The sequence below is a fragment of the Marmota flaviventris genome, chromosome 8, assembly GCF_047511675.1.
Source record: "Marmota flaviventris isolate mMarFla1 chromosome 8, mMarFla1.hap1, whole genome shotgun sequence".
Taxonomy (NCBI): Eukaryota; Metazoa; Chordata; class Mammalia; order Rodentia; family Sciuridae; genus Marmota; species Marmota flaviventris.
The window spans coordinates 73101411-73113518 of NC_092505.1; the positions used below are offsets into that span (position 1 = coordinate 73101411).

A 12108-nucleotide genomic window follows, 5' to 3' on the forward strand; every position below is an offset into this window, starting at 1 on the left:
TTAGGATTATGTAAACATATAACATTATTTTTTTACTGATCTCTCCTAATATTAAAGCACAAACTATTCATTAGATGAACCACATAAATAAAAATCAGATACTATGAAAGACACAGAATATGCTTATAGGTAATTCCATTTAAAATGAGATTGATTTATTTTTCCATTTCAAGAGTCCATGAAAAATTCAAGCACTTCTATAAAAATGCTGCTCTATTATTTGTGATATTTTTCTATTCCCATAATAACTGGTTAAGCAAGAACCAGAATATATTTGCCATGTCAATTCTACTGTATTGTAATAATGAAAACAAAAATTCAAAATAAGTAAAATAATCTCAATGAATTTTGTGGATTCTTTGTGTGTCTCTGCTGAATCCTAGAATTGTCCAAAAAAATGAATTATTGATATGATATTGTAATGTCAATCAAAGTGATGATTTTGATCTTTCTGTATTTTCTATAACATAACATTTGCATTTACATTCTCATTTCTTCAAAAACTCCTAATGAAATGTATTTATGTAAGTTTTCCATTTTTTATTATTTATTTTTTAGTTGTAGTTGGACAAAATACCTTTATTTTGTTTATTTATTTTTATGTGGTGCTGATGATCAAACCCAGGGCCTTGCATGTGCTAGGTGAGCACTCTACTGCTGAGCCACAAACCCAGCCCCAAGTTATCCATTTTTAAAATTTTTATTAACAAATGACAAAAAGAAACGACTTAGATGTCTATCTAATATTGTTTCTTATAGTTTAGAAAACAAATACAATAAAATAGTAGTCTGGAAATCATTTCATTTTCGGGTACAATTTTTTAGTTGTCTTTTTCTCTTGTGTCTCTTTAGTCTTCTCCTTGCATGGTGAGAAAACAAGACAAACCACTCCCAGCACCACCTCCTCCCTTAAGAGATCCTCCTCCACCTCCACCTGAAAGGCCTCCCCCCATCCCACCTGACAACAGACTGAGTCGACACTTCCACCAGGTGGAAGGTGTGCCTTCCAGGGACCAGCCAATGCCTCTTGAAGCCTGGTGCCCTCGGGATATGTTTGGGACTAACCAGTTGGTGGGATGTCGGATACTGGGCGATGGCTCTCCAAAGCCTGGAATCACAGCAAGTTCACACACAAATGGAAGGCACAGTAGAATGGGCTCTGACCCTGTGCTCATGCGGAAACACAGACGCCATGACTTGCCTTTAGAAGGAGCCAAGGTAAGAAATATGCAACGTAGCAGCTAAGCATCTACCAACAGGTGGTAGTAGAACTTCAGGTTGTGTTTTTCAGGAGGTGGGAGGTTTTTGGTTTTTTTTTTTTTTTCCTTCCTAATGTGGACTTTCTTTCAAGTCTTTAATTATCTCCAAGTTATAAATAATTAGAAGCTCATTAAAACTATAACTTAAACGAAGTCAGTAAGAAGGTTTTAAGTAATGATTTAATTTTAGTATGGAGACGCTAGACAATTTGCCAGAGATTTTTTTCACCTTTCCTTATTTCATCTGCCAAAATTTCTCCCATTAATAACTTGGTGGTGGTACACTCAGCACTCAATTGTATTTTTTTAAACTCTCCCTGTTCTTTCAAAGTTAAAAAAAAAAAATTATACAATTTTATACACATGCATCATAAATCAGCCATTAGAATTTGTTGTTATATAGAACATTACACTTTAGGCAGCTGGGTAAAATGAACTTTTCACTTAATTTAAAATTATGAAACCCAGTTCACTTACAAAAATAAGCTGTTTCCCCATAAAACTGAAAGAGTTTCTCATACTTGTTGAGTTTTCTCTTGAGTATCTTAAGGTATCTTTACACTTATCATTTACATGTACAGGAAATAATTTAATTGTTCAGAGACCTGAAGAGGCAGCAACAGAAGTCAAGAGTATAGAATTCTTCATAGTCCCTTGGTGAACCTGAACTTAATGATTACTTTTATTTACTTCCTCTCTAAGATCTGATCATTGCCATCTGTGTCCACTGGAAGAAGATTTGCCTCTTTTGAAATGTATAATATTAAAGTGACCCTATCTCCCTTAATTGTAAAAGGTTGTTTTAGGGTATGTAATCTATTTCTTTAAAGTAATTTTTTAAAGTTGATGAATTCATCATTGGTGAGTTCATCTTATATTCAGGAAACAAGGAACAAGTGTGAGATATGGCATGTATTCAGTTCTTTGGGGTTGTGTGTGTGTGTTGGTACAGTGATAATGCAAACTGCTTATAACACTATATCAGTGGTATTCTAGGGCAGCCAAGATAGAAGAATCAAAACTCTCAGGTGCACATTCTAAACAAAAGGAATGGAGTAGTGGTGGTTTCCTGTGCCTCTGCCAGTGACTCAGCTTGGTACTGGTATTCCCTACTAAGAATATGAGCATTTCTAAAGGTTTCCTGGAGGTCACATAAATGTAATGCAAGTGTTAAAAGAAAGCACTCAGAAAAGCAATTTGATAACCCTCTTTGAATGTAGAGAACCTATACTCAAAAAAATTTCTCCACTTAAGAGTCCTAGCTGGAGGTACTTGCTGTTATTTATTTATTTTTTTATTTTATTTTTTTTTTTAAGAGAGAGAGGGAGAGAGAGAGAGAGAGAGAGAGAGAGAGAGAGAATTTTAATATTTATTTTTTAGGTTTCGGCGGACACAACATCTTTGTTGGTATGTGGTGCTGAGGATCGAACCCGGGCCGCACGCATGCCAGGCGAGCGCGCTACCGCTTGAGCCACATCCCCAGCCCCTTGCTGTTATTTTTTAAAAATTTTCTGCCTTAGCCTCTGTTCATTCATACATGATCACACTAGTCTTGAGAAGAGAGTTGGAACAAGCTTTAATGTGAATAAACTGGTCATACTTCAGCAGCATGTTATAATGTATTTTCTGAGTGGACTTCAGAAACACTTAAAATATAATAATTATCATAGCCAATTCATTGAAGACCTCTTGTTTCAGGGTTCTTTCAGAAAATATGTTATATTGTTTTAATGCTAATATAAAGCTGCCCTTGTAAGCCCTACAATACTGGCTGTTAATATTTTATGAGATGTTATAGTTTCAAAAATTGGGGTGCAATTTCTCAGATTACAGATATGAAATTTATTTTATTAACTATAGGTATGAAAGATAAAATAGTGATTTCACTTATAAAGATTTCTTTCAGTGATTTTCTGAATTTTCATCTTCTGATCATTGATGTAGATATTATACAAGAGAACATTGAGTGAAATGCAAAATTTCTCTCTCACTCAGAACTGGATTTTTAATCTTTAGTTTAATCTAAATTACCCTCATTAAGATTTCTTAAGATGCAATCTCATATATTATATGTATTAGTACTGTAGTGTTTACATCCTGAAACTTAAATTTAGGTTACCACTGAAATTGGTGTTTCCAACCAAATTAGACTTCTAAGATACCTAATTTTGACCTTGTTGGTTGACTTCTAATGTAGATTATTAAGAAGGATTTATATATATAGTTAATGCATTAATTGCTATAAAACAGAACATGTCTCCTCTTTTATTATTTTTATGAGGGAAAAGTGGTTCCACTTTTATTAGCCCACAGGGAATATCACAACTTACATAAAGTAGAAAAGACTGAATTCCTCTTCTTATTTCTTTTTTTGGGAGACACAGAGGCTGACTTTAAGTAACAACTGACCCAAGACTGAGTTAATCCAGGATCTTGTAGCTCTTAGTTTCTGTGATCCTGGGTTGGAATCTGTTACCAGACTCTGAAACCAGATGTGAGTTTCACTTCCTGCTCTAACATTTGCTGACGTTGAGGTTATGAGCAACTTACTTCATCTTTACCGGCCTCCAACCCCATTTATTTTAATCACTTTATAAAGTGGAATAATAGTAGCATGTGGTATCTTGGAGACTAGTTAGCCTCCAAATACCTAATTTCTCATACCTGGGGATTCAGGAATAAAACTGAAAATAACAGCCAGATGTAGGATATCAGAATAAGTTGTAACAGCTGACATTTTCGTTCAAAATAGTTTCTTCTTCCTCCTCCTCCTCTCCTCCTCCTTCTCCTCCTTCTCCTTCTCCTTCTCCTCCAAAATCATTGTATGTTTTCCCTTCTATTTAGCATGGTTTTGAATGCATACTGGGGAAGGACTCAATAATTTGGTTACCATTATTACAGTATTTAAGCTAATGATAGGGGCAGAAGCCTAGATATCTGCTAGAGTAGGAGGTGGATAGTTGAAGGACAGAGGATGAGGGAATTGGAAGAAGAAGATGTTCAGAATACACAGGGTCACAAACAGGTTTTTAATGTATCTTGCTGGCTCTGGCCTTCAGAGGATGGCAAATAAAGTTTAAAATATAGTTATCTATTTATCTTTATAATAATATTAGTTTGAAATAGGCAGATCACAGATAATAAGAAAAGTAGACAGATGAAAAGAAATGAGGATAATTTTGGTTTTTAAAGAGACTACTAATTTTAATGAAAAGGGCTCTTCATACCTAGTGCACAGTTTGTGAGGGACAAAGCTGTGGAGATTTAGATATTTGAAGACTGACTTATTATCTTCACATAACCCATTAATGTCAGCAAATACACTTTTGGGGACAAATAGTAAAATTGCCATTGTTATTATTTGAGGTTTAGTTGTTTTCTTTAGGGATAATACTTTAAATATCACCTTCCATTTTAAAGATAAGAAATCTTAGATAGGTCATAAAAGGGTAAATAAAAGATAAATGTACATATGGAATCACACCAGGGGAATTTTGAAACTATAACCTATGTGTGGGCAAGCTCCCCCTGGCACACACACACACCATTATCTGCTGTCTGTGTGCTGGTTCGCATTGTCCACTAGAGCTACTGGCCTTTTTAATTTGCATCCACTTTCACAAGATAAATGGTAAGGAGAGTTAGAATAAATTAAATTCTAATTACTCTACTTGCTAATTATAGAGAGCTCTGAGGAAAACAATACAAAAGATTAAAAAAAAAAAAGAAAAGAAACCTCTAATTCATACTCCAAATGAAGTGTAAGAGTTTTCCATGATGTTCATTCACTCTCTTTTCTCTTCCCTCTCTCACCTAGCATTATGAAAAGCTAACTAAGTTAGTACTTCAATTTTAACACAAATCTACAAGCTTAGAGTTGTTAGGTTTATTTATCTTGTTTTATGGTAAGAGTTCCTTTCCTGTAGCAATATTTCCATTCTCTGCAATTTTCAGATCCTAGCCACATTATAAACCTGTTCCTTAATAAACTCCCTGTTAGCTAAATATTGAGTGTTATTGTTGTTATTTTTTTTACTTACCTAAGGTGAAAATATTGGAACTAAAATATTTTAAGATATGATAAAAACTTGAAATTTATCTATTACTTCTAAATGTTAACATTGTCCCCAGCTATCATTGTTTGTTCCCTTAAGAGATTAAGGATACTGCTGTATCTTATGTGATAAAAACCATCTTTAACTTGTCATGTTACTTATAGTGACATTGTTCTAAAGATGACCAGCCTTATGTATAATAATCTTTTGAAGATGTTGCCAGATAAGTGCATCATATGATCACTCCCTTTTGATATTGTGGCTTTTTGTACTTTTGATGAAGAGGCATGTGTTAATGAATGACCTTTAACTTATCTGTAAATGTCAAATGCCATCTTTCAAAATATAAGTCCTCTGATTACACTTATCTCCAGGGTCCCAAATGTTTTAACCTTCTGTTTTGGACAGTATCTGAGTCATAAAAAAACATTTTGAATGTCAAAATTAGGATTATATGATACCTAGAAACATGAAAAAATATGAATGTAGGATAATATAGATTTATAATATATTATTGACCTAGACTGTAGTTCTTCCACAAACCTAAACTTTCAGTAATGTATTCTTATTCCTTCAACTTGATTCAGCTATTTAGGTACTTAGGATGTTCCAAACACTATGGGGAATACAAAGATGAATGAAGCATATTCTAGTGAGGACAAAACAGGTATGTGATTAAGTGAAGTGGTAAGGCATATGGGAAGTATCCATAAAAGGAAACATGAAATTCAGAAAGGCAGCATAGAAAGAGAAATAAAGAAAGCTACATTCAAGAGGGTCACTGGCTATGGATATTTAAAGATTGGAGTTTGTTTGTTTTTTTGTAGGCATGACAGGAAGGAATACACAGAGGTGGAAAAATACGTGTAGTGATATGAGGTGGATTTTGGGTGGAGCATAGGGCATTCAGAGAAGAGGCAGGTGATACAAAACTATGGCTATGTAGGTTGAATCATGTGGAGGTTTTGAATTCTACATGAAGTCATCTTAATTCTGTAGGCAGGAAAGAGCTTTTAAAGTTGTTTTGGCAGAAGAATGATAGGATCAGTATTATGAATGCCAAGCATTTAAGTCATTAGTATTTCCAGTGGAATTTTGGTATATTTGGGACAGTACGCTAAGAAGGCAGACAAAGGATATTTCCTTAGCTGAGGCAATGACGTTTCCTTGTGATACCATTACTGCGCAGATTTGATAAATGATTGTTTGTTTACCATTAGAAAACAGTTTTTCAGAATTCTAAAGCACATAAAATATTTATGTTTAGCTCCAGGAACTTGTGATGTACTGTACCTCCCTCAGGTAGTGGTAGCTATGCCTGATTTAATGAGATGAATGAGGTGGGTTCATGGATTTCAGAATGATGTAGAGCTACATTTTGCCCTCCAACCACTATCAAAAAATGTGTGTGATCACTTTAGATGAATGAAAATATGAACTTCACTTTACTACTATACATTCAGACCTTTATGTAATCTCAGTTTACTGATTAGGAGGAATTCGGTGCATATTTTAGAAGGAATTTATAGGAAGATGAGCCATTAAACAAATTACATAGATTTTCCAAGAGTGTTTCAGTAATTCAATGATCTTCTAGCTGCACCAGAGGAAAGCCATTTCATTGGTTAGTTCTTCTATTAATAAGGTCAGTTAAGCCAATCAAGTCAGTGTTCATTTAATCCCTACTCTGTGTAAAGCACCTAAAGAAATGTGCTGTGAAATAAATTTAAGAGTCTTTTTTCAGTGTAGTATGAATTCTTGGCCATAAAACATAAATATATAAAGAATAAGCAAAATATCATCAGATGCCAAGCACTAAATGAATGTTTCAGAAAAAGCACTGTGACATTTCAGAGTCAAGAGAAACTTTTTAGTCACTGTATATCAATAACAGTATCTTTAAAGTAATTAAGTGAATGTGCTATTTGCACTTTAAAGTATATTAACTGATTATTTCACAAAATTAATTTCCTCAATTTATTGCCTTCACAAAGAAAGAGTTACTTCATTAACTGTACTTTGTGGTTCTATCATTGATACACTTCACTGCCTGTTTGAGTTCTCTTTATGAAGTTTAATGGGAATACATAAAAATATTTTGCAAGCTCTGATTAATACATTTATTCTGTCATTTACATAATGCACACAATGAAAGCATTTTTAATATCAATAGATGATTGAATGTATTAGATTTTGTTTCAGGTATGTTCTCAGTGTTTTGATTATAAAATTATGATTGGTTTATTGCTAAATTAGCTCTAATATCACAAACTATCATTTTAATATGTCCTTTTTATTTGATTGTGACTGAAATTTTATTATGTATATATATATATATATGTTAGATACTTTGTTCTGAAAGTACAGATTATTGCATGTACAATCCACATTTAATTTTCCAGGATCCATTTTAAATGTATTTGTGACAGAAGCAAAGAGATTTGATTGTAGAAATCTTAGCATTATATTTACTCTGGAAGCTTGCAAAGAGCTCCAATTAAGAATGACTTCAAATGCCCATTATTATAGTGAGTATTTGTGATTTGATATATGTATTTATCAGTTAAAAGGCATTTTTATGGTAAAGGATCTCATTGAACTATGCAATGATTAATATCTGTTAGAAAATTTCTTCCATTAAACTTCAGAAAACTTTGCCATGTTCTGTTATTTGCATGTAGTCAAAACATTCATGATAAAATCACATTATTTAAATTGATATATTTTGTCATGCTATCAGTATAGTATATTGAATGTAATGAGGGAGATTTCAAAAAACAGAAATAGGAACTAAAGACTAAGGCCTGGTTTTTAGAGTGAAAAACTTTAATGCTATAATGTTAGATTTTATAGTTTTTGAAATGCAAACACTGATTAATTTACAATGTGTTCATTTAACTTGTTTCCTTTCTTATTTTTAGTTGATAAGTAAGTGTATGGATTTTTCAATTTTGAATTTTAAAGCTTCAACACTATTTTAGAAGTATGACAGAGGGAAAAGTTAAGGCTAGATCCTCAATTGAATTACCTTGAACTGTTCAAGTTATATCCTTTTTGCCCCACCGTTAGTCTATCTTTTATATATGAAGTAATAAGAGTTTACAAAAGAGATCCATGATAAAAATCTAGTTATTACTTACAAATCTTAAAATATATTTAATCTTTTCTTGTGATAATGTCTTTGCCAAATTGTTTTCTCCTGTAAGAGGCAACTTAAAAGTTTCCCTAATTTCAAGTTGTCGGTGTAACAAAGAGCAGTTGTTCTGACACTTCCTATAATGTGTACAGGAGAAACCTGGAAATCAGAATTTTCTAACTGGAGTAATGACTTCCTGGCTCTCCATAGAAGCCATGAGCAAGTTAACCATCGTGGCTTGTTCTCACAAACTGAAAAATCACATAATAGTCCCTCTCAATTATGCTTAAGAGTCATATTTTTTCCCTTTTTCACTCTCTCTTTTAAATCTAACCTGCTACTACTTTGGGTAGTGGTGAAACATCACTGTGATGCTACTGATTTCTAAATACACTATTATATTTCATAAGTTTAAAAAATTGGACATGATATAAATCTTCCTAAATTCTAAGATATGCTCTTGTTTTAAATTCCTTCAGTAGTTAAAGCTATCTGATTTCTTTTCAGGTCTTTTCCAATGGTCACCTTGGAAGTGAAGAATATGATGTTCCACCTCGGCTTTCTCCTCCTCCTCCAGTTACTACCCTTCTCCCCAGCATAAAGTGAGTTTTATTTAATTTGCAGATCATTTGTTCATACATATAAAGACAGGATAATTGTGGTTTTGAGGTTCTCAATGCAGAAATGACACAACAAATAGGAATCGATAATGGAAAAATAATCCAGTTACAGTTATAAACTCAAGTACCAGAAATCAAGATTCTTCCCATTTCTAAGCTGGCAACTGAGTCTCATCTTCTATAGGTTTATTTAATCTCTTGAGATTGTGCATAGGAAAATGGGGCCAGAAAGCTAAATATATCCTGTATTCAAGAAGAGGGTAGGGCAGTATAGGGAGCTGTCTTTCAGTTTCTCTCTCTTCCTCAGAGGCATCACATTTTATCCCTATTCTACAGTTTGACATCAGAAAATAGTCTCCATTTCTTCCAAGTTCCCTGTTTCTCAAATCCATTCAGTCCCTAAGTCCTGCTGATTATTCTTTTGGAGTTTTTTGTATTTAACTAATCTTCCTATTCCTGCCTTTGTCTGGCTGGACTCTAAAAGAGCCTTCTATCTAATCATCTCATGTGGTCACAGAATTAGCATCAGTGGATTTAAAGCTAGAAAATGAGTTAATCTGGGTGTCTCATTTGAAAAATGGAGATATAGAAGCACACTTAACACTTGAGTGATTTGAGTGATATGACCCCAGGTTAAAGTCAAGCATCTAGCTCTCTTTCTCCTGCTCTGTTCACTATAGCTAATGTCATTTAATTTTGCTTTCATCAGATCTCTTTCCCACTTTAGAACCACCACTGCTTCTCCCTCATTTCTCTCAAGCTATTTGTATATTCTTCTGATATGTAAGATGCAACAGAATTTTATCCAACTAAAAACTTTTCCAGCAATTCCTAACATTTGCCCTGTAATTATGTCTGTATGATTTTTTTTTTCTGGCTTCATGAGTTTTCTATTTGTTCCCTCTTATTCTCTATCTTTTTAGAAACTTCATCCTTAATGTCCTTGTCTCAAGCTCTATTTCTTGATGAAAACTTCTGTGACTACTTCTGTTTAATGATTAAGACTGATTTGTACTATTTCGTTTAGTTCTGTACATTTCATCATATGTTCTGCTATTTTGTTTTCTAATTTTAAAAAGATAATAAAGTTTTGAAGTCCAAACCCTTGTCTGTATTCTCCAATTCTTCCCTGGAGAATTCTCAGTTGTTGATTGATTGATATTAATTTTGTCTTCTGAAGCCCTCATTTCTAATTGAAAATCTTAGCTTCTTAGCTCCTTACTCTGTAGTCACTGAACTCCCACTACATATAGGAAAAGAAGGATAAGCTAAATCTCAGCCCCCAAGAAATTTACATTCTACTTTGTAAAATAAAATTAAGTATGTGAAATCACTAGAGAAAATTCGTCACTAAATGAAGTAATACAACTTGTTAGATTCAGAGATTTTGAATGAGAATCTCTTATAGGCTGTGTAAGTCAAAGATGTTTCCTAGAGGGTACAGTCATGTCCAGAGTCACGAGGAATGACACAATTGGATAAGGTAGTATATGAGGGAAAACATGAGTGTCAACTTGAGAGCGTTCAGGGGACGGTGGGATACAACTAATTGGATTATTTTTCAGTGAAGACTTTCCTTGGAGCTGCCACGTATTCATCAGACATGGTAGCAGAAACAATTACACATGTTATGTGCAGGGAACTGAAAAATCAGTGCATACACGTGATGGTATTCTAGTCTCAAATGAAGTCTATGTATATTTTATATAATAAAACATCTAAACTTAGTTTTCTCTGTTAATTCAAACAACTTCAGAAAATGAGGGAAATGAAATCTTCAATTAAACTTTCACATTGCTTATTAAATTTATATTGCCAAGTGTGATAACAGGTAGAGGTTGTAGTTTGCTTCATTAGTACTTAATATTGTACCTGCTTCTCCTGTAAGTAAATCAAAAGTAGCAAAATCAGAGTATACTGTATTTTACTGATATTTTTCTAATACTTTAGTTTGTAAGATCAGCCATCTCATTATGCTTTCTTCCCATTTACTCTTGATGTTTTCCTCAAAAACAATTCAATTGTTTTACCTAGAGAAATATTTTAATAATGCATACTTAACAGCACATTAGTTTTCTATTTTGCATGCTGCAAATTAGCCATATTAGTAATAAGTGTGTTAGATTTTAATGGCACACTTATTTTTTCATCTTCTTTTTGTTTTTGATTCCATAGGTGGCAGTTGTTCATTATAGGAAGTATGTAAATTATATGAAAGAAACAACACATATGTATACCATATATATCAATGTCCAAAGTTATCATTTGGACAATTTTAAATTTAGACATTTTTAACACCAGTTAGATAGTATTGTAGAGATAATTTCATGCCCTCCTTTGCCACAAACATTAGTATAATTGTAAGCATTTTTCTTAATTGTTTATGCACTATTTATTATGAAACCAGCATGGAATTTTGAAGTGAATAGTAGAATAAAATCAGACTGGTTTCTGAACTTTGCTTTAGTATAAAGTATTTGTCTTTCTGTGAAGAAGGTAAACTTCTCTGGACCTTACTTTCTCCATCTGATTAATCAGAGGATCAGTTTATCTTAAATAATCTCTCAAATCCTTTTAAGGGGCCACATCTTAGGTTCTACACAATATATTTTTTAAAGTTTATTTATGGTGCTAATTATATAGAAATTTTAGAACATGAATGTTAATTTATACTTGGTTGATCACAACCCTTTCCTGAAACCAGTATAAATTGTATTAATAGCCAGTATAAATTAATAGCCAGTATAAACCAGTATAAATTGTATTAATAATAATATTAATGATAATATTATTATTAATATTATTATAACATTGGATATGATCATTATCATCATTATTTGTCTGCTTTGGCTTCATTAGAGTCTACAGCCAGAGTACAATGATAATATATCCTTGGTTCTGGAGGGTCACAGAGCAAAAAAGTCTTAGCAAAATCTCACTTACTGAAATGGGGATGTTGGACATTCAAGTACCCAGCTATGTTAATGTGTTTTTCAAACTCAGACTAAAGCAGAATCTTATAGTTATCTCACATGTTG

The 12108-nt window shown here is 33.0% G+C and overlaps 1 protein-coding gene across 4 annotated transcripts in view; it reads left to right on the forward strand.

The window, feature by feature from the left end:
- Window positions 1-12108, forward strand: part of Cblb (Cbl proto-oncogene B) — a 205516-nt gene that overhangs the window by 158075 nt on the left and 35333 nt on the right. For all 4 annotated transcript variants that reach the window (XM_071615386.1, XM_027943202.2, XM_071615387.1 and 1 more), the window contains 2 exons: window positions 853-1218; window positions 8958-9052. In XM_071615386.1, the coding sequence (XP_071471487.1) occupies window positions 853-1218; window positions 8958-9052 (461 nt within the window). The remainder of the gene's footprint in view (window positions 1-852; window positions 1219-8957; window positions 9053-12108) is intronic.